The 23,988-nt window shown below is 57.1% G+C and overlaps 2 protein-coding genes across 5 annotated transcripts in view; both read right to left on the reverse strand.

The window, feature by feature from the left end:
- Window positions 1–1,134: 1,134 nt before the first annotated feature.
- On the reverse strand, window positions 1,135–8,276 carry LOC118651851 (cytochrome P450 2D17-like). Its single transcript, XM_036301465.1, has 11 exons — window positions 8,168–8,276; window positions 6,169–6,231; window positions 5,211–5,459; window positions 4,034–4,205; window positions 3,213–3,365; window positions 2,970–3,130; window positions 2,707–2,883; window positions 2,415–2,556; window positions 1,994–2,181; window positions 1,490–1,631; window positions 1,135–1,390 (listed from the first exon to the last, which is right to left on the reverse strand). The coding sequence occupies exons 3-11, from the start codon at window positions 5,397–5,399 to the stop codon at window positions 1,212–1,214; spliced, it is 1,503 nt and encodes a 500-aa protein (XP_036157358.1). The 5' UTR covers window positions 5,400–5,459; window positions 6,169–6,231; window positions 8,168–8,276; the 3' UTR covers window positions 1,135–1,211.
- Window positions 8,277–10,969: 2,693 nt separating this feature from the next.
- TCF20 (transcription factor 20) overlaps window positions 10,970–23,988 on the reverse strand; it is a 160,314-nt gene continuing 147,295 nt past the window's right edge. For 3 of the 4 annotated variants that reach the window (XM_036297294.1, XM_036297297.1, XM_036297295.1), the window contains 4 exons: window positions 23,232–23,325; window positions 17,302–17,351; window positions 15,874–15,999; window positions 10,970–11,188 (listed from right to left, as the gene is read on the reverse strand). In XM_036297294.1, the coding sequence (XP_036153187.1) occupies window positions 15,916–15,999; window positions 17,302–17,351; window positions 23,232–23,325 (228 nt within the window). In that variant the 3' untranslated portion in view covers window positions 10,970–11,188; window positions 15,874–15,915. The remainder of the gene's footprint in view (window positions 11,189–15,873; window positions 16,000–17,301; window positions 17,352–23,231; window positions 23,326–23,988) is intronic. The other variant, XM_036297296.1, reaches the window with a different exon arrangement.

Below are 23,988 nucleotides of genomic sequence, written 5' to 3' on the forward strand. Positions count from 1 at the left end.
AGTTCCTCATGTTGTGGTGACCCCCAACCATAAAATTATTTTCATTGCTACTTCATAACTGTAATTTTCCGACAGTTATGAATCGTTATGTAAATATCTGATATGCAGGATGTATTTCGGCGACCCCTGTGAAAGGGTCGTTTGACCCCCAAAGGGGTCACGACCCACAGGTTGAGAACCGCTGATTTTAGCAATGCCAAAATGCTCTGCTGTCCCAAGGGAGCGGTCACAGAAGAGGGAGGTGACCTGGAACATGATTTCTACCCCGGGTGTGGGATCTGTCAGTCCAGAGGAGGGAGGGCTTGGAGGGTTGCGGGAGAAGAGCAGACCCAGCACCGGATGATCCCCTGTGAGGCCCAGGAAGGTCAGGGCCTGCCTTCTGGCTGGAGAGGCAGGATGGGCTCGCAGGTACAGTGAGGAAGGGAGGAAAGGGAGTGGCCCGGGCTCCGTGTCTGCTCCAGGCGCCAAGCCTGGCTGCTGAAGGAGGCAGAGGCACATGGCCTGGCCACTCCGAGGACTGTGCCCGGGGTTGGAGCCCACATGAGTCTCTCCAGCGACAGCCGGCCCAGGAGACAGCTCTTTCCAGCAGCAGCTGGGCCAGAAGCAGACCTGAGGCGTCAGGGAATGTGGCTAATTCAATGTTGGGGTGACGCAGACGCCCAGGGAGGGGGCTGGCTCCTGGGCTGCCATTAGGGTTCCCAGGGAGAGCTCTGCACCCCATTACTGAGCCTGGTCGTTAACCTGGCACATCACTTCCCAGCCTTCCTGAGTTCCCCACATTTTGGGGTGTCAGTGGGGGAGCAGACTTGCTGGTGTTGGCTGAGCTGCTGCCTGTGGTGCAGGGCGGGTACTGCTGGGCCTGAGAGTGGGCATCAGGCTGAGCGAGGCCTCCCTTTCCCACGGGGCGAGCAGGGGCTGGGGCCTGTGCAGAGACTGGGACCCACGCAAGAAGCCAGTATTGGGCTCCACAGGCGACTGGGGTCAGCTCTCATTTTCTGAGCCTCAGTATAACCGCCTCTCAAATGGGCCCCAATGGGAGGTGAGGAGGGACAAGGCCGGGCAGGCCTGGCCTGGGGAGGCTGCTGAGGCCCCTTTGCTGCCAGGGTGGTTAAGCGGCCTGGGTGGGACTCAAAGTCAGGCTGCAGCCATCAGGCTGGTTTATTGTACATCAGGGCACCCAGCTGAGGAGCGGCTGGGGTGTGGTTGCCCCTCTAGCGGGGCACAGCACAGAGCTGGTAGGGGGGTGGGGTCACCAGGAGGCCATAAGTCCCATGGTAGCTGGGGCGGGGCTGCCCAGCGGGCACCGAGAAGCTGAAGCGCTGCAGGAGGCAGGTGAAGAAGAGGAAGAGCTCCATGCGGGCCAGGGGCTCCCCGAGGCATGAGCGGCGGCCTGTGGGGGGGCAGTGGGGGGTGAGGCATGAGCCTGCGCCTGGGCCCTTTGCCTCCAGGCTCCCTCGGGCGGGACAGCAGGCTGGGCCCCCACAGGCACCTGCTGAGAAGGGCATGAAAGCCGCCTGTTTGACAAAGCGGCCCTGGGCGTCCAGGAAGTGCTCGGGGTGGAAGCGCAAGGGCTCCTTCCAGGCGGTCTCGTCCTTCAGCACTGACGACAGGTTGGTGATGAGCGTGGTCCCCTGGCAGGAGACACCTCACCTGGGTGGGTCTGGGTGGGGGATGCCGGGACCCCTGCCACCAAACACTCCCGGGAGCACACTGTCTGGACCAGGCCCGCCCAGGCCACCTCCCTGACCCCGTGGGGCCCAGTGACGTGCCTCTCATGGGGCCTCCCTGCCACCCGTCCCTGCTCCCAGGGGCTCCTCCAACACTTGAGCTTGTCTCCCCACCCAGCGGGGCCCTGCCTCTGCGCTCACCCCCACGCCCTCGGACGGGACGGTCAGTGCTGGGCAGTGAGCGGGGCTAGGGTCCCGGTCAGTGGCCATGTCAGGGCACAGGTGGTGGGTGTGGCTGAGCGGGGGTGGGGCGGCCACAGGCCTACCTTGGGGATGAGGAAACCCCGCAGTTGAATGTCGCGGGAGGTCATGTGGGGCACGCCCAGGGGGATGATGTCCCCAAAGCGCTGCACCTCGTGGACCACAGCCATGGTGAAGGGCATTCGGGCCTGGTCCGCCATCTCTGGTCGCCTCGCTTGCCCTATTGTCTCATCGATCTCCTTTTGGACCCGGTCTGGACAGACAAGCATCCCCACAGGGGTCAGGCCCCGGGGTGGGGGTGGGGGTGGGGTAAGGGCTGGGCTCTGGCCTGAGAGGGGTGAGTCGGGGGCTGGGCCCATGTGGAGAAGGAAGTCACTCTGACCTCAGAGTCAGGACCCAGCCTCTGCGTAGCCCAACTCAGCTCAGGGACCATGGGCTGACCTTTCCTGCCTCCCCCATCCCACCCGACCCCCAAGCCGGGCTCACGCTGCACATCTGGGTGCAGGATCATGAGCAGGATGGCCCAGGCCAGTGTGGTCGAAGTGGTCACCATCCCAGCGAAAAACAGGTCAGCCACCACCATGCGCAGGTTCTCATTGTTGAAGCTGCTCCTGGGGTCCTCCTTGGCCTGCCATGCAGAGGGCGGGCAAAGGGGCAGACGGAGGGAGCCCTCCAGTGGCTCCCACAGTACACCCAGCAGCCTGGGGGCCCAACCCCTGGGCTTACCTCATGGCACAACCCACAGCTCCTGCTCCCATCCCTGGCAGCTGCCCCTCACCTTCTCCACCTCATCCAGGAAGGCGTCAGTCAGGTCTCGGGGTGCCTGGGCTGGGTCCCGGGTCATGTTGTGCTCGGCGATCAGCTCGTCCAGAAGAGCCATGAAGGCCCTCTGCCCCTTTAAGACCTTGGCAGCCAGCCCCGGGATGCGCAGCAGCACAGGGACCGATTCTAGCACCTGGAGGGGCACAGGTGTGGGTCCGGGGCGGGCCTTCCTGCGCCCAGGTGTCCTCTTGACAAGTCAGGGCCCCACGACTCCCCCACCTTGCCCAGGAGTCCTGGCTCCTGCTTCAGTGCGCCCTCCATCAGGTCCATCAGCTTGAGGAAGCGCGGGTCCTCGTACTCGAAGCGGCGCCCATAGATGAGCGAGGAGATCACGTTGCTCACCGCTCTGTTCAGGAGGGCGTTGGGGCTGAAGGGGCGCCCTAGGGGAGGGTGCAGAGCGGGGTGGCGTCCCTCTTCTGGTCCCCAGCCCCTGCCCGCCTCCCCCTCAGCCTCTGCACTCACCGGCCTGGTCCTCGAAGGCGGCGCAGAGACAGGCGGCCTCCTCGGTCACCCACTGCTCCAGGGACTTCTTGCCCAGGCCGAAGTCGCGCAGGGTGGACACGGAGAAACGCCGCTGCTCGCGCCACGCGTGCCCGTAGCGCGCGAGGATCACTCCTGGGAGCGGGGAGCGGGCGCGGCTAGGCGGGCGCTGGCCCCGCCTCTGCCGCACACGTGGTTGGCCGGCTCTCCCTCCTCCCCCCGGAGCGGGGCCCGGCCCCGCCCACAGGCCGCGCCCCCGGCGGTGCAGGCCCCGCCCACAGGCCGCGCCCCCGGCGGTGCAGGCCCCGCCCACAGGCCGCGCCCCCGGCGGTGCAGGCCCCGCCCACAGGCCGCGCCCCCGGCGGTGCAGGCCCCGCCCCCGGCGGTGCAGGCCCCGCCCACAGGAGTTGTCCCCACCCATTCCCCAACTTTGACACCCGCTTCCGGCTGGAGACGGCCCCCCGCTGCCCGCCCACACTGCTCGCCAGCTCCCTCCCTCTCGTGGCAGGTCCTGCCCGCCCTCGGCCGCCCACACCGGTTCCGTTTCCCTCCTTCCGCCCCTCGTGCCAGTGCTGCTCGCTGCGGCCTGGCCCGCCCTGTCCTGGTGAGGCCCCGCCCACCCTCTCACCCTCCCACCCCCCTCCCTCCCACCCCCCCACCCTGGGCACAGGCTCCCCCTCCACCTGCCGCCCCTTCCTATTCGCGGAGAGCACAGCGAGTCCACCGCCCTCCTCCGCGTGGGCTGCCGCGTGTCTGCGGGCCCCGTGCCCGCTGGGCCTTGGTCGGCCCGGTCCTCCGCTTGCCTTGCGCGCGCGGCCCGAAGCCCAGATGCTCGTGGATGGGCGAGGGTGGGCGGTCGGCGGTGTCCTCGCTGCGGTGCACCAGCGCCTCGCGCACGGCCGCCAGCCCATTGACCACGACCACGGGCGTCCAGGCCAGCTGCAGGCTGAACACGTCGCCAAAGCGGCTCCGCAGCTGCGGGCGGAGGGTGTTGGGTAAGCTGGCCCCGTCTCAGAGCCCTGACCTTGCAGGACCCCTGGGCTGTCAGTAGGGAGCGATGCAAAGACTTTTATTTGATCGGGGTCCTGGGGTCACTTCTCTATGATCAAGGACCTCGCATCTCGCATCTCTGAGTTTGCAAATGTCACCAAAATTGTCAGTAGGCCACGTGAGCATGCTCTCTCTCAGGGGCAGCAGCTAAGGCCATAGAGGTGAGAGTGCCGCCCAAGGGCCCACAGAGCAGAAGACTTGAGCCCATTCTCTGCTCCCTCAACCTGACTTCCTGATTGAAATGGGGCTCCTGGCCAGACTCCTCTCCCCCTTCTCCAGACCTTTCCCCCTGAGCTAAACAGAAGGGGCTCGTGCTCGACCAGCGTGGCTCAGTGGTTGAGCGTGGACCTATGATCCAGGAGGTCACAGTTAGATTACTGGTCAGGGCACCTGCCTGGGTTGTGGGCTCCACCCCCATGCAGAAGGCAGCCAATCAATGATTCTCTTTCATCATTTGTTTCCATCCTGCTCTCCCTCTCCCTTCCTCTCTGAAATCAATTAAAATATATTTAAGCAGAAGGGACTCAGGCTCACCTTTCAACACTGTCTAAGCAGAACCCAAACCCACTGCCACGTCCCACCCCCTCTGCAACCTTTGCCCTCTGTGACCTTTGGAAAATCCCAACTGTCTCTGGGCCCTGCAGGCATGACCTCCTCAGGGAGCCTCTCTAACCCGCCCCCTCTTCGCAGCTCAGCTCCTTGTCCAGCCTGTCGCTCATGGCCACCCTGCCTGCTGTGAGGAGTGTTCCCCATGGCCTCTGCTGCCCACCCCACCCACTGCCTGCTGCGAGGAGGGTCCCCCTTGGCCTCTGCTGCCCACCCTACCCCTGCCTGCTGCGAGGAGGGTCCCCCTTGGCCTCTGCTGCCCACCCCACCCACTGCCTGCTGCGAGGAGGGTCCCCCGTGGCTGCCCACTCCCACCTTCCTCACCTGGTTAACACAGTGCAGCATGTCCTGGAAGTCCACGTGCAGCAGGTTGCCCAGCCCTGGCAGCGGCCTGGGGCCTGGCGGGTAGTGCGCAGCCCAGCGCACACGCCGGTGCATCAGGTCCACCAGGAGCAGGAAGACGGCGGTGGCCACAGCCAGGGGCCACAGCGCCTCCCCGGTCAGCAGCCCCATGGCTGTCTCAGTGTCCTCAGGGCTCCTCTGGGCACACTGGCACCCTCACCACACAGGCACCTAGGACAGGCCCGGCACAGCGCCCTCACCACGCCCTGTGGGCTGGGCCAGCCTGTGCTCTCCTTATAAAAGGAGCTGAGGCTGGCCCTGCCCCTGCCCTGAGCCAGCCTGTGTGGGAGTTACCACTGTCAGAGGGCACAGGGAGAGGCTGGGCAAGGTCAGGTGCAGGGGTGGCCGGAGAACCCTGCCCCTCCTGTCCTCTCTAGGTGCTTTCCCGGGGTGGGGGTGGGGGGAAGAAGTTCACCCCCAATTCACTCCGCAGCTCTGTCTGGGCTCCGAGGAACAACCCGGGGTTGCCAGGCCTGATCCTGCGTCCTGTCTGTCAGGCTCACACCTGACGTGGTCGCAGTCTCGTCCCCGAACATGGCCCTGCTCCCGCCATCGCCTGCCTCCTCCTGAGCGGCCTCCCCTCCAGGTTTGTTGCTGACCTTTGCCCAGCGCTAGAGGGAGGTCTCGGGACCGTGCGGGCCATGAAGCTCTCGGTGCCCCTTCCCTTCACACTAGAGCACTCAACACAGAGTCACACACAAAACCCGTTCGCAGACACTGCCCGCGTGCTCACAGTCTGACACAGCCACATGCACACACATTTACACTCCCAAACACCACACACGGCTTACACGCACGTCCCCTCCTTCTCCCGGGGCCGGAGGCTGCCTGGACACGGCCCCCGCCTTGAGGCTGCTCACAGGCCTGCTGAGGCTCTCACCTGGCTGGCTGCTGGCCCAGCTCCCTTGGGTTCCGCTGGGTGCTGGCTGTGGTGAGCTTGAACCTGGGGTGGGGAGGGGAGACAAAGAGCTCCCTGGTCACCCCGACAAGCCCATTTGTTGCCCGAGGACCCCTTCCTGTTTGTTACTAATTGGTCCCTGGGCCTCCTAGCTCTGCTGGCCGCTCACTAACACATCTCCTTCCCTCCTGGCTCCAGTCTGAGGGGGGGGGGGTGCGGGGGGGGCACTTCCCTTGTCGACTGAGCTGCGGTGGGCTTGGCCTAGGATGTGACTGTCCCCAGGGGAGGGGGCCTGCTTCCTCCTCATTATCGTTTGTCCTTGACCATCAGCTGCTCAGACTCTTGCTGGGAGACAAGGGGTGGAAACCAAGGGGGGTGATGCAGTTCCTGGCCAGGCTGCTCCCTGTGCGGGGCCCTCCCTCTCCCTGGGCCTGGTCCCCTCAGGCTCTGTGGCCCCTCACGGAACCATGCAAACCTCCGTACCATCTCCTGCCAGTGCATACCATCTCCAGGCGGGGACGGTGGCTACCTGGCCCTCCCTCTTGCTCAGCCTCTCTGCCCCTTCTAAGAAGAGGGTGCCTGCTGGCCTCAGCACCCTCCTTCTTCAACAGTGAGAGAGGTGGGATTCAGTTTTCAAATCAGTGAAACTGGTGGGAACTTTGAGGTCAACCCCACTCAAATTCGAAGACCCAGGAGGCCAGAGGCCGGGAAGGGGCATTGCCTGATACGGGTTGGCTCTCACCCTTCCCAGGGGTGTGTGAGGCAAGCTCTCACTCTGGAAATGGCTGGAGTGCCCGGGTCTCAAAGGGGCTCTCCCCAGCTGAAGCAGGGCTGGAGGAAGCCTCCCTCTTCTCCCCCCACTCCTTCTCTCCCTGACTTCCCAGCAGTAAGAGCACCAGTTCTTCGCAGGGTGCCTCTGGCTCAGAGCGCTGTGGCCTCTTGGTGTTGGCTTTCAATGTTTGCCAATCCCGCCTGGCGCCCGGCCTGGAGTGTGAACACTGTTCTGCCCCTTCCCCACCTCCCACACTGGCCCCTGCTGACTGGCTGCTGCGTGTGTAGCTTGCTGGTCCCCAATTGGGCCACCCTGCATCTCTCCTTGGCCAGGGCTTGGATTGTTTCATCCTTGCCAGTGAGGGAGAGAAGGGGTGGGGGGAGATGGGGGGGGGGACTTCCTCCAGCCCTGCTTCAGCTGGGGAGAGCCCCTTTGAGACCTGGGTACCCCAGCCATTTCCAGAGTGAGAGCTTTCCTCGCACACCCCTGGGAAGGGTGAGGGCCAAGCCGTATCAGGCAATGCCCCTTCCCTTCTCGTAGCCTTTGTTTGGATGCCCTGCTCCCCGAGCAGTCCTCCGGGCAGGTGTGAAGGGCAGTGAGGGCCAGGCCTGCGCTCCCCGAAGGGGCCTGCTGTGCAGCACAGGCAGCCAGAGGAGCCCTGTGGCTACATGGCCCTCGCCATCATTGTGCAACGCAGCTTCTTGGTCGGGCACTGGCGCTCCCCCCACAGCCCCTAAGGCAGGCGGCTCCATGGTCCCCAAGGCACAGAAGGGTCTCAGGAATCACGGGCCACAGCTACCGAGCAGCCTTCGGTCCATCGCAAACCCATGCTCCGAGCTACTGCTGCGCACGGTTTGGCCTGAACTTCTCTAAGGGCCAGCGGCCCGTTTATTCCCTTAGAAACACGCTCCCCGCCCCTCCCGGGAGTGAGGCCCGCCCCCTGGGACGCGCGTGTCACAGGTGGTCGCATGCACCGGGCCTGCTGGACATGCACCGGGCCTGCTGGACACGGCGACCTGAGGCTGAGGCCAGCGTGACGTCAGAGGGATGGCGGACCGGAGAGAGCGCGGGCCTCGGGAGAGCCGAGCTGGAGGCGTTTTGCGGCCCCCCCCCCCCCCCCGCCCCTTCCTCCCCTTCCTCCCCTTCCTGGGCAGGACCTGCGTCCAGCTCATCCAGCTCGTGGGCGCCGCGCCCGGCCGGCCGGCTCACCTGCTGGCAGCGGCCTCCGCGCTGAGACCCGGCTGAGACCCGGCGGGGCGGCTGCAGGCCGGCGGACTGACCGACGCAGCCGCAGCCGGAGGACGGAGGACGCAGGAGCCCGCGGCCGGGGCGGAGCTGGCAGGGCCGGCCTCCCAGCTGCTGGACCGGCACCGGCTTCCGCTTGGCGGGAGTGCACAACCATGTGAATGTATTAGCACTGCCGAGCTGCACACTTACTGGTTGAGATGATAAATTTTATTTTAAGCCACAACTTAAAAAACATTCTTTTACCATATGATCCAGCAATCACACTTTTTGGTACTGACCCAAAGGATCGAAGCTCATGTCCGAGCAAAAACATGGATATTTATAGCGGTTTTATTCCTAATTGCCCAAACTTGGAAGCAACCCAGGTGTCCTGCATTGAGCGAATGGACACACGGCGATGCCGCCAGACTACGGAACAGCATTCAGTACTAAAATTTTGAACTGAGCTATCGGCCCTGGCCAGGTGGTTCGGCTGGTTAGAGCCTCAGTTTTGGGTTTGATCCCGCCAGGGCACATGAATGCATAAATAAGTGGAATAGGTGTTTCTCTCTCTCTCTCAAGCCAATAAAATAAAATGAGCTGTCAAGCCACCAATACATGGAGGACCCTTAAAATGCATGTCATCCTTAAGTGAAGGGAGCCACCTGCAAAGGCCACACACTGTGATTCCACCTACAGGACATTCTGGAAAATGCAACTCTGGAGACTGCCTGGCAGGAGTAGGGATGAACGGGAGCACAGAGGGTTTTTGTTTAGGGCAGCGAAGCTACTGCGTGTGCTCTGACGGACACGTCATGCATGTGTCCAAACCACAGGACGCTCCCTGTGGGACCGGGGGGACTGTGTTGGAGCAGGCTCACTGACCTAACAAGTGTACCCTGGGGCTGGGGAGCTGGTAGCGGGCAGCTGTGGGTGGTGGGTCGGGGGGTATATGAGAACTTTCTGTACCTTTGCTCAATATTGCTATGAACCTAAAACTGCTTTAAACAGTGAAATATATTAAATAAAATGCACAGAACTCAAATGTGGGGGGAACTGAGATGCACATGGGCAGCTGGAGCTGTTGGGGCAGGAGGGTGTGTGGGACATGCCACTCCCGTCACCAGCATTTCAGAGGAAAGACCCGGACGGTCACAGGACCTCGCTCACGCATCGCCAGCAAGTCAAAGGGGGCCGGAGAATAAAAGGCAAAGTGACGAAGAATCATTTGCTGTCAGAAAAGTATTTTCCTCAAGATGCATATTTTTCAAGTTTTGTGTAGTCCTTGACACTTGAAATCTATCAATTTCATTTGAACTGTGTTAATGCCAAGTTGAGACCAGATGGGAAGCCAAGTAGCTCAAAAAGCCATCATTGCTATGCAGGTCCTAGGCCCATGCAGAACACCACCCACGCCTCCGTCCCGGCGCAGTGAAATGAGAAATGGACCACACTGCTTGATGTAGCCATTAAAACGAAATTAATCTGCCATTTCTGCAGCCCCAAATTGATGAGCACAAAGAACTCATTTATAATTGCTTATTTCTACTTCACAACATTCCTTCCAGAGTTTCTGTTCTCTAAAAAAGTCCATTAACATTGCATTATTTTTTTATAACCTTTAAAATTAATGTTGATTGGAAATATGTTCTCATATCAGCTTAAGTAAATCTGACCGTCCCCACACACGGGCTGGGCTCCCCCCACTGAGTGGCTGGACCAGGCAGACCTGTCTCCCCTGCAGCAGAACCAAAGCCACCTCTGGGGCCTGGAGCGGGAGCAGAAAGAGACGCATTTGTTTTACAATCAATAAAAAAGGAAACAAGGTTAAAATGAAGTTTATTATTTTTTTGATTTTTTTTAAATAAAACTGTTTGTGAAACAGCTATTTTATCCCCACGGCAGAGTGACCCCTGAAAGATGCACTAACCCCTTCTTAAGGCCTTAACAAGAATTTTTTTGTACTTTTTCTCTTTTTTTTAAAACTCAGATATTTAAAAATTATACACTTTACAAAACAAAACAATACAACACAAAGAACCACGTAGCGTGGGGCTGCTCACTGACAGGCCCCCTTTCTTTTATAAAAACAAAAGCAAAAAGAATAAAGGGCTAAAGGGGTGTCCTGCTCAGCTTGCCCCCCACGCTCAGACAGCCCGCCAGCGCCTCGCCAGCGCCTCGTAGACTTCAGTCCTGTGGGCGGCACCCGCTGGGCATGGCCCTACTGCACCCAGTGTGGCACTCGGGGCTCCCACCGGCCACGTGACGCAGCACACAGCTGTGACCTCGGGCATCTACCAATTTCACCCCCAAAAAGATAAAAATTTTAAAAATAAATAAATAGTGTTTCTGGAAATGAAAAAAATTTATTTTCGTGTTTAAACATCATTCTCCCACTCTTGAAAACATGGACCGCCCCACTCCCCTCCCCCAACCTCCCCACTTTGAGACAAATTAATGACAAAGGGTGGTTTGGGTGTGTTCGCCGGCTTTCAATTCTGGGTCTAGAGATCTGAGTTGGCGGGAGACAGGCTGACCAGCAGAGCCACACCCCGTCCTCTATGAGATGAGAGTTTGCTGAGTTCAATTTCACATTTAAATTTCGTTGTTATTGGAACCAATTTGGAATTCTTTAGCTAGATAATTTTAAAATAGAATCAAAAGGGACAGCGCACCTTTCATTTAAACAAAGTCTTTCCAGACTAAAAATAGATTTATATATATATATTTTATCCCTCCCTTTTAGTTCCCCCCACCCTTCCCCGTTTCCCCACCCCTCCCCCCTCCCCCCGCATTGTCACTATGGAGATTGTGTCCATGGAAACAGCCATTCTGACTTCTTGGGTCTTTCTTTCCTGTGGTGTCACGGTTGAGTGTGATGTAAGGACTTGGGAGGAGGTGCTGGCAGGCGGGTGGGCACAGCGGGGCGGGGCGGGGTGTGGCTGCACAGTAGGACCATTTCCATCCATCACGAGTGTCTCCTCCTCATCTCCACAGTCTCACCTGGAAGACAGAGCAGACAGTGGGTGTGGGAACCTCCACGGGGCCCAGCAGCCACAGGCCCGGTGAAGGAGCTGCTGACCTGGGAGACATCCAAAACCAGGGGTGGAGCCACCAGTGGCTCTGGGCCGGGACACCCCTGAAGGCAGCAATGACCCTCGGCTGTGGAGACTACACTGAGGGCCCCTCACGGAGTGCCCGCCTGCCCAGGGCACGGAAGAAACAGACCAGGAGAGAACTCCCGACCTCCAGGTGGGGGCTGCCCTCCAGGTGACCCTTGCTCGGGAGTCCTCCACCTGGGGCCTGCGGCTTAGCACCCGGTGGCAGGCATGGTCCTCACAGAGATGGCCGAGCCCCCGCCAGCCTGCGGGAGAGCTGGTTCGCGGCCCCTGACTCACAGCGCCGGCCAGTCAGCTCTGCATTGGAGAGCCCTGTCCCTGGGGGCCCGCCCAGCTCCCCACATCCTGCTGCTGGCCCTTCCTCTTCCAGCCCAGCTCCAGGCTCAGGAAGGCCCCGGTGACCCTCGAGGGGTATGTAGGGTTGCTCCCCCCTTTGCCCCCGCCCCCCACTCCGTGTGCAAAGGTCCTAGAGACACAGTCCAGAGAGATTGGCCCAGAAGCCAGCGTGGCGCAGCCTCGCAGCACAGCACTCTAGGGAGCAGGCTCCTCTCTCCGCCTCCCACAAGCGAAAGCCAGGCGTCACAGCCCTTAGTTTCCATAAAACTTACTAATATGCCAAACGTACAGCTGGCTGTGTGCACCAGCTAAGATGTTCTATTTAAAGCACGCACATCCCTGCTCTTGCCAGAGAGATTCCCAGCAGAGCACAGGTAACAGGAAGGCACTGCCGACAGCAGGGCACTGTCCCCATGTAAACCCTGGCCTCCAGCCCCGAGGACACAGGCAGTGGCGGAGCCACCGGCCGCTCTCAGGGTGTCTATGGTGACAGTGTGACTTCCCCAGAGGTCGCGCCAGCCAGAAAGACTCCTCTGGCCACACTCGGGCTTTCCGGAGGCTGGGGCTGCCGCCGAGGGGAGAGGAACCAAATGTCCTTCATAGATGCGATGACAAGGGTGTGCTGGGGACCTCCAACAATGACCAGAGGGGCAAGTCTTGCAGGGGATGCAGGATCGGGGGTGTGAAGAGAGCAGATGCCATGCACACCCTGCGAGGCTCTGCTTGCGGCGGGGCACGGGGCAGGGTCTGCCCCCAGCGCTCGGCAGGCAGGCTGTGCTTCCACCCGATCTTGCCCTCACTCCAGCCTCCCAACAGGGCTGTTCCCCAGGCTTCAAGGTGAGACTGGCCCAAGTACATGGTACCCCGAAGGGAACGGACCCTAACTTCTCACTTCTAAAACACTCATCGGACAGGGAGCACAGGAAGAAAATTCTTGAAGCACCTACTGTGTGCCAGGCACTCTGCCAGTGGCTTTACAGATGCTATTTCAAGGTAACACAGAGGCCTGACCCTGCAACTTGGTGAGGCTGAGAGGTCACACACGTGGCCAAAGCCACACAGGGCTGCGGGTATAATTGCTGTGGGAACGGTGCTGCCTAACTGCACAGACCTACAGAGCCGGGAGCAGACGCCCGGCAGCTGCAGCCTGCACGGAGGGTCTGCCATGTTCTCTCTAAAAAGGCATCTCGGGGGAAAAAACAATAAAGACAACAACAAAAAAGGCACCTCGATGTCTGGCAAAGACTTCTCCTTGGGCCAAGCCTTCGCCCACCCTCGGCCCCGCCCTCAGCCTCAGCTCTGTGCCCTGCACCCAGCCTGGCCGGGCACTCTCTGCTCACACAGACCTGCAGGCCCAGCCGGGCGGGGGAGGGATCTCATTCTGCATCTGTACCAACAGGGGGTACAGTCAGGTGAGTGAACACCTTCTCTGGGGGGCACGCCTCCTTTAACCACGACGCCCTCACATGCCCGCTCCAGGCAAACACAGACCGGTCCCCTCCTCACGGCCAGGACTAGTGGAGATGAGTGATGCTGATGGCTGCAGAGAGGGAGGAGGTGGAGACAGAGAAGGGAGGCCCAGTGGGAGCCGGTCAATGAGGTCGGAGGCAGAGCCCTCCTGGCCGGGAACTAACAGGAGGCGCAGCCCCGGAGGAGCGGGCGGAGGGGGTGGGAGTCTAGGTGTGACGAGGCCTCTGCAGCGAGAAGGGCAGAAGGGAGGGCGTGGGCTAAAGGCGCGTGGCTCCTGTGGGCGGGTCTGTGCGGGAAGCAGGGTGGGTGGGGGTGGACAGTCGGGCTCTCCTCTGGAAATGGAATCCCAGGACTCGCTGGGCCGGCCCAAGGAAGCGGACTCTAGGTCGGGATCCACGCTCACACACGGGCTGTGTGACATGCCAACCACAGAGGCTGCGTGTGCAGGGGGCACCCCCTCGCACCCAGGACAAAGCAGTGGTGATGGAGTTCCTGCTTCCCAACCACCGGATGGGGCCTGGCTGGGGGGCGGAGGGGGCCTCCTTGTTTACTACATGACAAGATGGAAGATAGGGACAGGGGCCTTGCTGCCAGAAGCGCACCACACATTAAGAAATGGGCAGGAGGTGGCCACTGGACGGCTGCCCAAGGATGCTTCCTCTCTGGCATGGCTGGCCTGGCAAGGGACAAGTGGCAGGTCACACACATGCTGTGGGGAGTGGTGGGGGACTAGGACTTGCACCCCCAGACCCGGGATTTTGATGGACGGGGTAGTGCAGGCAGAGCCCCAACTGCAGCCTTGGCCCCGCCCATGCCGAGGCCTCGCCGCACGCAGGCTGTGCTGGGCGCGTTTTATTTCTTACCGGAACCCCCCAAAGGCGGTTCTCTTTATGGAAGAAACTGAAGCAGCAGGCAGCGGGCCCACATGCACACCCACTGGCCCTCTGCCCGGCCGGATAGCCAGCGCGGGCCCCAGATGAACGCGCCTCAGGGTGTGGCTCCCGCACAATCCGCACAGGGTGACAGCGGGCACCCCAGGCCTGGAGGAGGGTGACTGAGACCTCAGACACCAGGACAGGGTCCTGCCTCGTGGGGACAGTAGATGAAGATAAACGTCTTAGGTGGACTGGAAGGACGCAGTATGTCCATCCTTTCCCTCGGAGAGGCCATTTAACCTCCACAGACTGGAAAGGGCCGCGCTGAGGGGCCGCTGGTTTCTTTTGTGCAGACAGGCACAGTGGTGCCAACCTCAGGGATGAACCAGGCTCCTGCCGCCCCTCCCCCCCGCCCCCCGCCCCTCCGGTGGGGCGGGTTGTCAGCTGGCAGGGCCAGGAGTAGATGGAGTGGAAAGACATGGTGAACAGAACAACTCCCAAGAAGAGGCCAGCACCCCGACTTCCCCTTTTTCTTACACACGAAGTGGGATCCCACGGCTAAAACAATCGGCCCAAACGGCAAATGCAGCCGGTCTCCCAGGGCCCCCCCAGGAACGGCCACCGTGGTCCCGAGCGAAGGCGGCGCTGCCTGCCTGGCTGGAGGGGAGCACGGGATGGTGGCAGAGCCGCCCAGGCACAGCGACCCCATCAAGCGCAGGGACTCGAAGGGCCGACAGAAACTCCTGGAAGAGCCGAGGGCTGCCCAGCGGGAAAGGACGGTGGCCAGTGGCCGCTACTGATGACGACCACGGGTCCACTCGCTCGACAGCTTCCTGTCCTGTCCGCCCCCGCCCCCCGGGGCATGAGCCCGCCACACTCCGCACTGAAGTCCGTTTCCCCAGGTCACTGTTAGGTGGTCCAGACGAAGGCAGAGCCGCTGTAAGCAGCGAAGGGACCACCCCAAGGGGCCAGCCCAGCACCCCTGCTCGGGTCTCAGACCCCGGAGTAAAGACAGGGCCTCCCCTTTTGGGAGAGGAGTCCCGCTAGGAACGTCTCAGACAACGGCCTCACCCCGTCCTGCCTGGCGAGTGCCCCAGTGATGTTGTGGTTTCCCTTCTTCTCTTTCCCGTCTGTTCCTCCCGCCCCGGGGACCTGCCGCTTCCAGGACCGCGAGCCTGGTGATCTGCTCGCAGACTCGGCCGCCAGCCCTGACCACAGCCCGCAGACACGCTCACAGAGCACAACCCAACCTCCTGAGATTTCCAGGGTAAAACTACATCAATGCTGAAGTCTACTAAATCTTTGAGGGGATTTTCCTTCCCTTTGTAAAAATCAGTCCTTCATAGTACCAGGAAAAAGACTTCAAATAACAAAACTTGGGGAATTTTTTGTTTTCCAAAGGAAAACCCACCGTAAGCTTCACAGATAATGACGTCTGGCTAGAAGCTTTGCTGAGCCAGGAGGAGGGCCTCGCCCCACCCGAGGCTGTCCTGCCCCACCCGAGGCTGACCTGCCCCACCCCCACCCGAGGCTGTCCTGCCCCACCCCCACCCGAGGCTGACCTGCCCCACCCGAGGCTGACCTGCCCCACCCGAGGCTGACCTGCCCCACCAGAGGCTGACCTGCCCCACCCGAGGCTGACCTGCCCCACCCCCACCCGAGGCTGACCTGTCCCACCCGAGGCTGCTGCCTCTGCCCCCGGAAGCACACGCCAGGCCTGATTTCAGAACAGTCACTCCAACACCTAAGCAGCACATGGCAAACACTTTCTCCACCTGGAGCTGGCAGTTTCCGATCACCGATCACCGATCACCGTGCTGCAGCCTGGCCGAGGAGCAGGGCAGAGGCCGCCACCCACCGGGAGTGGCAGGGGCGGCGCCCGACTCACCTGTGCTTGCTGTACTTTCCATTCCCACGACACATGCCCCCCTCACCCCCGCTCCGACTGCTCTGTGCTGAGGCTGCCTTTCGCTGTCTTGTTCTGCAAGGCGGGGAGAGGGCATGGGAGGGGAGGCTGGCGCGGGCAAAGCCGAGGTCACAGGCAGGAGGGACAGGGAGGAGCGTGGGGTCAGGGTGGCAGAGGGAGGAAAGGAACAGCACATGGAAAGGAAAGAAAAAGTAGAGTCAGTATTGAGTGACGAACAGGAGCACTCAGCAGGGTGTTCTGAGGCAAAACGTGCCCATTAAAAAAAGGAAGTTTAAAAACAAAAACATGTAGATTAAGTAAAACTAGACTACTGTAGATCCTACGGTCCATCTCTGGAAATAATTCAAAAGACAAGCCTCAGTGGGCACCTTCAGGAGCGTTCTGAGGGCAGACCTGTCAAGGGTAACCTCTTTCTAGTACTTTCTGGCCCTCTTTGGACACTGAAGGCCGGTGACCACCAGGGGTCAGTGTGAGCTTGGCCAGAGGAGAGCGGCAGGCGCTGCAGAAGCTGCCAGGTGGTGTCTCCCACTTCAAGCTGCCCTGGCTTAGCCTCCTGTCCTCACCTCCTCTACGCGCGCGCGCACACACACACACACACACACACACACACACACATGCACGCGCGCCCTCTCAGACAGACCAGCGTCCTGTCTTCCATCTTGTCCTAGAAGAGGGGACCCGGAGATACCTCTTTTTAAAAAAAAAAAACCAAAACTTTATAATTATTATTTTTAAACCCCACCAAGGATACTTTTTCCATTGAATTTTAGACAGTGGAAGGGAGAGGGAGAGACAGAGAAACACTGATGTGAGAGAGAGACATCGACTGGTTGCCTCCCGCATGCCCCACCAGGGCCAGGAGGCTGCCACCGAGGTATGTGCCCTTGACTGGAATCGAACCCGGGACCCTTCAGTCTGCAGGCCAACGCTCTGTCCAGTGAGCCACACCAGCCAAGGCCCAGAGACACCTCTTGAGCCAAGTGGGAAACAGGGAGCAGCAGCAACTGCCAACTGCGGACCCCGGTTGCTTCTGCTGAAGTAAAACCTGGGAGACGCTGAGTGTCCCCCACATCCCGGAGGCAGCGGTTTCCCTGGCTGGGAAAACGCCTCTGCTTATGTATCAAGGCCTGCAACCACCTCACCTCACGCGACCTGTGAACTGGGGCTCCACTAGACTAACGTGGGAATCAGTAGTTTCATTGAGTTTGATTTTCTAATTTCTTGTAACAAACAAGATTCTCTCCAACACACTTCTCCACACGGCACCGACCCCACACCGCAGGTCCGCCAGGGCCAGGCGCAGGCAGGCTGCGTCCTGCCACGTCTGCAGGCATTTCAGGAGGAGCCCCACCACCCTGCCAGGAGCGGGCACTGGGGGCTGGGACTCACCTTGTGCTTGGGGCACCTCACCGAGAAGTTCTCCTCATGTAGCAAACAATCTGCAAGACAGAGGGGACAGTCAACTGGGGCTGGCGAGTGGCACAGGTGACTGACAGGCCGGACTGACAGGGTCGGACGTGGCGATAAGAGGTCCCCACGCTACGATTTCCAATAGGAAAACATTAGAGACACCCCAAGTAAATATGGTACCTCAACATGAAGTATCACTTAAAAATTAACATGTCAAAATAGTTAACGTATATGAGAAATACTCATGATGTAAAATCGCTTGAAAACCCAGGATATATAAATGTGTGAGTACAATCCTAATTTTATCAAAATATTTATATACATTACAAAAGGACAAAGGAAATCTACCGCATTATAACAGTGGTACTTTTTTGGTAAGTAAAATTATAAGCGATTTAATTTTTTCCGTATTTCCATCATATTATATTGTTTTAATAATCAGAAACAACCTCTAATAAATGTTGTTTTTAACCCTCCCGATTCCAGGCTAAGCCCACCCGCAGGGCCCAGCCAAGGCTCTGGGAGGAAACACTGCGTCTACAGCACCGTTTCCCCGGCCGAGCCTCACGTCCGAGACAGGAAGGAGGCCAGGCCTGAGAGCCGCTGCCCCCTTCACCCCACAGCCCACGGAGACAGGGAAAAGCCCCCACACGAGCTGCCTAATCCACGCTAAACGCTTCAGAGGTGAGAAACCCCGTGAGGGATATTAATCCTCGGAGGAAAATGATTCATTCCAACTTCTAACACGGTGACAGCATCCCCGATGACAGCCTGCAGGTGAGTAGAGCTCTCCGCGCCAGGGCAGTGCGAGGCGTGGGCGAGGAAATCTCATTAATGAGTCCACGCTGCACACCCAGCTCCCGGAGACCGACAGCCAGGTCACTGGTGCAAGATGTGGTGGCAGAATGCTAATAAATATTGATCGCACAGTCTCAGATTGCTCCCAGGCACCGTGGCGGGAGGCAGCCACGGTACTTAGCCTTGTTAAATTTACAATTTAACTCAGGCTTAAACGGAGGTCCGGATTAGCAGCCTGAGTACCCACAGATTGCAAGTAAAAGGTAAAAAAGCAAGGAAACATATAAATGAAAAAATTTGAGGTCCTCTTATTCTACACAAATAAAAAAGGCCCTTTCATAATTTGGCTTCGGCCTGCACCATCCCTACTGCTTTCTGAGTCCTGGTGTATCTATGAGGCAAACCCCGGGGCCAGAACTCAGTAAGTCTGCGCCCCTCCCCCGCAAGCACGGAGCAAGCAGTAAATGAAGTGCGTTCATTCAGAACCCACAAGTACATGGCGTGACCAGGCTCCCGCTGCGCAACCTGCCAGAGAGCGCGCTTCCGAGCAGCAAGGGGTAGACTGGCACTCAGAGGCTCTCTCCTTACCTGGGCGCTGGCCAAGGAGAAACAGCCGAGCCCGCGTGGGGCAGCCACCTTAGGCCACAGCGGCTTTCAGAAAGGATGAGGTGCCTCCGTTCCCCTTGCAGCCGTGAACAGCTGGCACGGACCATTAGTAAAATACGGCTACAGTTAGGAAACATGTTCCCTTTAAGTTAAAAAGTAGAAAAGAAATAAAACAATAGAAGCACACAGTAAGCAGCTTGGAGCCAACACCAGGGATCCGTGGAAACAGAAGTCCCCTAACACACCTGTCAGAGGCAGTGTCCGCCTCTGGCAAGGCCTCCCAATCCGGAAGCCAGCGGACAGACGCTCTGCTCTGTCTGTCCTCACACCCGCCGGCCGCCAGGAAGGTCAAGATCCTGCTGGAGAGCTGACGCCCGGAAGGGCACGGGGACCCGTCCCTGCTCAAGGAGGAGCCAAGGGCAGTAAGAAGGGCAGTAAAGTTCTTCCGAGGTCTCTGAACAGGCGCCTGGCCCCGCGGCTGGCCAGCCGGTCTCTCAACTTGTTTCCTTGAGGCCCCTGGCAAAGTCCTACACTGACTGGGCGGAGGGCCTGTCAGCACTTCCAGGGAAGCAGAGAGGCTTGCTGAGCATCACTCGAGCTGGAAAAGACTCACAAGGTTGTCTGGTCAACCAGCTGGCTTCCAGACACACAAATCTCAACGGCCCAGAAGGGTGAGCTCACTCTCTCTTGGAGCTTAAATGCAGAGCGGACTGTGGCGCTCCTCCTACAAGCCATGTGGATACCCACACGCACCTGGACAGAACCCAGGCTGAGGATGGGGGGCTCAAGGAGCGAGGTCTAATGAATACGCTCTGATCTGCCAGGCCCCACCCTGTCTCCAGCTCATCTACAACTGACCTCAGAGGCACAGTTAGCACTTTATCTTGACAGAATCCAGGCTGGGACCGCCAGCCTACACTGCCTCAGTGAGGGGAATAACAGGCAGGAGCCAGGGAGGGACCAGACACTAGTCATTCTAATGACCCACCCAGGGCTGAACCCTGCCTGCAAGGTCTGAGTCTGCAACAGAGAGCAGTGAAGGCGGCTCAGAGAGTGAACTGTGAGGGTCGGAGGTGAGAAGTCCCTCCAGGCAAGATTCTCTGTGCACAGCAGAATCGCTCCTGAGCCAGCACAGCGCTTTCCCTTTGGTCTTAATTGTTGTGGCTCAGTGCATTACCAGCACTCATGTTCTCATTACTGCGTTTCCCACCTGGAGCCAAATCTGGTGCCTGTGACATAACAAACCACACCAAACAGCTAACCATGATGTCACAAATGTGCATGCGCGTGGGAGCTGCAGGAGCCACAGAGCTGTTTCTACAGAGATGTCCCCAGTAATCAAAGTTTCCCCGAGACACCAGCAGCTCTGAAAGGGTTGGGAGGTGGGCAGCAAGGCAGAGGCGAAAATGGCCAACGTTTCCTCACTCCATGAGACATGGGACTTACTATCATTATAATTGGCAAGAAGGTCAATTGGTGACTGCCTTTCTGGGATGCAAAAGTCCTTCATACACAAGAGAATTCCTGCAGACCCAGAGGGACAAACACAAGTACCTGCCTCCCAGGGCGGCACAGGCCTCTGGGACACTGTGACTCGAGTCATCAAAAGACCCAGAAATGCCCAAGACACGGTGACCTTGGGCAGCTGCCGCAGCCTCCGTCACCCAGTCAGCCACGCCTCCACCCTCTCCCTGCCAAATCCACACCAGACCCGCCTCTGAGAGACACAGCTGCTCCCATGGAAGCCACGTTCCCCTCAGAACCCAGGAGACTCGAGAGGTAACAGGCACCAGCCGCTTGCTGCACTGCTCGTCTCTCCATTTTCTCTCCCTCCCTGACCTGCAAGCACTGGATGAGGGCCAGCTGGGTGAAGGTGAAGGGCTCATGCTCACAAAGTAACTGGTGAAAACACCCACTGAGGAGACACGGGTTTAGAGGAGAAAGGATTCCCCCAGACTGCTGACGCTGATTCAGAACTCAAGCCTTCTTTCTGCGTTGACACTGGACGGCACTTCTTGGACAAAAGGTTTTTCTTCCTTCAGTCATCACACGGCCAACACTGCTCTCATCTCAGTGGACCTGGAACCCTTTCATGGTAAACACTCCACAACTAGGAACACAGGGAGCTTCCTTAGCTGCCCAAGAACATCTATAAAAGCCCCCAGCTACCACACTAGTTAGTGGGTCAGAGACAACACAAGGACGTCAGCTTTGCCACTTGTATCCAACATTACACTAGAAGTGCTAGGCAGGGCAATCAGGCAAGAAAAGGAGGCATCTGATTAGAAAGGAAGAAATAAAACTTGTTGCAGATGATATGTAACTAAAAACTTTAAATCAATGAGCTGAGCAAAGATGCAGGATATAAGATCAATATAACAAAATCAGTTGTATTTCTATATACTCACAATGAAAAATCTGAAATTTAAAAGTCCAATTACAATGCCACCAAAAATTTAAAAAATACTTAAGAATAAATTTAACCTAAGAATGAAAAACATACTCTGAAAACTACAACACATCGTTAGAAGAAATTAAAAACTGAAATAAAATGGAAAGACATCCATGATGATGGGTTGGAAGACAAACTATTGTTAAGATGGAAATACTCCCTTATTGATCTGCAGATTAATGCAAGTCCTATAAAAGTTTCAATGGCTATTTTTTACAGAAATCTACAAGTTGATCTTAAAATTCATATGGAACAGCAAAGGACCCAGAATAGCCAAAACAATCTTAAATAAAAGGAACAAAATTAGAGGGCTCACACTTCCCATTTTCAAAATGTATTACGAAGCTACAGTAATCAAGACAGGGTGTACTGGAGGAGTCCAGAAATAAGCACATATTTGTATGATCAACTGGCTTTCTTTGTTTCTTTTTAAATATATTTGTATTGATTTCAGAGACAAAGGGAGAGAGAGAGAGAGAGAGAGAGAGAGAGAGGAATATTAATGATGAGAGAGAATCATTGATCGGCTTCCTCCTGCATGCCCCACACTGGGGAAATCAAGCCCACAACCCAGGCATGTGCCCCGATCGGGAATGGAACTGTGACTTCCTGGTTCATAGGCCGACACTCAACAACTGAGCCATGCCAGCCAGGCTGGTCAATTGGTTTGCAACCAAGGTGCCAAGATCACTGAATGAGGAAAGATTAGTCTCTTCTACAAATGATGCTGGGGTAACTGGAATCCATGTGCAAAAAGCTGAACTGGACTCTTGCTTCATACCATGTATACAAATTAACTCAAGCTGGATCAAGGACCCGTGTAAGGGCTAAGCTTATAAAACTTGCAGGACAAGACATAGGCATACATCTTTGATTCTGGATTATGCAATGGTTTCTTAGATATAAGAAAAAGCAACAAGTAACAAAAGAAAAAATAGATAAATTGGACTTCACCAAAGACGCTTAACATCATTAGTCACCAGGGAAATGCAAGTCAAAATCACAATGAGCTACCGCTTCAAATTCACTGGGATGGCCATAATAAGAAGACAAACAAGCCCTGGTCGGGGTGGCTCAGTTGGGCATTGTCCCGTACACTAGGAGGTCACCGGTTCAATTCCTGATCAGAGCACATGCCTGAGTTTTGGGCTTGATCCTCAGTAGGGGGCATGCAGGAGGCAGAAGATTGATGTTTCTCTCTCATTGATGTTTCTCTCTCTCTCTCTCAAAATCAATAAACTATTCTTAAAAAAATTTAACAAGTGTTGATGAGGACATGGAGAAACTAGAACCCTCACATACTGCTGGAGGGAATGTAAAATGGTGAGGCCATTTTGAAAAACAGTCTGGCAGGTCCTCAAAAGGTTAAACATAGAGTTACTATTTATCCAGTAATTCCACTCCTAGGTTTACGCCCCAGAGAACAAAACATTAAGTCTGCACGGAGACCTGTATGTGAATGTTCACAGCAGCATTATTTGTAATAATAAAAAGGTGGAAACAACCTAAATGTGCATCAAATGATGAATGGTAAGTAAATAGAAATATATCTCCTTATAATAAAATATTATTTGGCAATAAAAATGAAGTACTGATACATGCTACAACATGGGTGAACCTGAAAAACATTATACTAAATAAAAGAAGCCAGACACAAAGACCACATATCTGTCTGATCCCACTGATATGAAATGTCCAGAACAGGTGCGTCCATGGAGACAGAAAGCAGATCAGTCGTTGCTCAGGGCGGGAGTTGCTGGCTAAAGGATGCAGGGCTGCTTTTTGAGGTGACGAATGTACTAAAATTGTGGTGATGGTTGCATATCTGTGAATATACTAAAAACCACTGAATTGCACACTTAGGTGAATTATACAAATAAAACTGCTTTTTAAAAAAATTATCCCATTTCACTCCTTTTTATTCTCCTCACTGCATTTCCTTTAGAATTTACTAACAGAACAGGGTCAAAAAAGACAAAGAACGACAACAAAGGGAAAGAGGGCAGAGAAAGCGTGCGCCCCACCCTGCGGACGCGCTGGAGGCCCATCTTACCTGCGTCAATGGCACACGGGTAATGGTAGCGGAAGGAGCAGCCTTTGTTGTAGCAGCCCAAGGTGGCGCCTGCCTCCTGGCAGTGGGAGCATTTCTGAAAGGGAAGGAGTCAGACATGTCAGCACCGCAGACTCAGCCCTCCTCCCCAGGCTGCCCCCAGACCCCACCGGCCAGACAGCACGTGTCCCTGAGGTGACGGGAGTCTGTGGTGGCAGGATGAGCAGCCCGTTTCTAACTGCCACTCACTGCCCACACCTGGAGGAGACCCAGCAGTAAGAACCACAGAGTGGCGAGGGTGGCATGCGGCCGGCCTCTGGGACCCCGCAGTCCACCCAGCCACATGCTCTCTTGAACTGTGTGCAGCTCTTGTGTGTTATTTCTGCTGTGAACGTCTGGGTAGATGGAGAGGGTAAGATAGTAGAGTTATATATAAACCTTTTAGAATTAAAAGTGGAATTTGGTTTCCAATTCTTATATTTTTAAGATTTTATTTTTATTCTACTTATCCCAAATGCCCAATACAAGTATATTTCCCTTTTCAGAAAATATGGGCTCCTGTGAGCAAACGATATTTTTACACACAAATCCTATTTTAAATGCACTAGGAAACCGGCCATGAATTTCTGGCCGAGTGAGACATTATTCTGTAATTGAGATCTCCTCCTTATATGGTCAGGTTTTCTTAAAGTGGGGCACTTCTCGATCATCCCTCTGAAGTGGCTACAGCGAGCTCTCACTCTTGTCGGCACAAGGAATG

This window comes from Myotis myotis, unplaced genomic scaffold (genome assembly GCF_014108235.1).
Source record: "Myotis myotis isolate mMyoMyo1 unplaced genomic scaffold, mMyoMyo1.p scaffold_m19_p_3, whole genome shotgun sequence".
NCBI classification, from domain to species: Eukaryota; Metazoa; Chordata; class Mammalia; order Chiroptera; family Vespertilionidae; genus Myotis; species Myotis myotis.

Excerpts from the sequence above, each read along its gene's own strand:
- LOC118651851 (XM_036301465.1), bottom strand. The coding sequence starts at position 5,399 with ATGGGGCTGCTGACCGGGGAGGCGCTGTGGCCCCTGGCTGTGGCCACC. Across the intron at positions 3,366-4,033 it reads CTTCGGGCCGCGCGCGCAAG|GAGTGATCCTCGCGCGCTAC; the intron begins GCAAGCGGAGGA and ends CCCCGCTCCCAG. Across the intron at positions 2,884-2,969 it reads AGCCAGGACTCCTGGGCAAG|GTGCTAGAATCGGTCCCTGT; the intron begins GTGGGGGAGTCG and ends GTGCCCCTCCAG.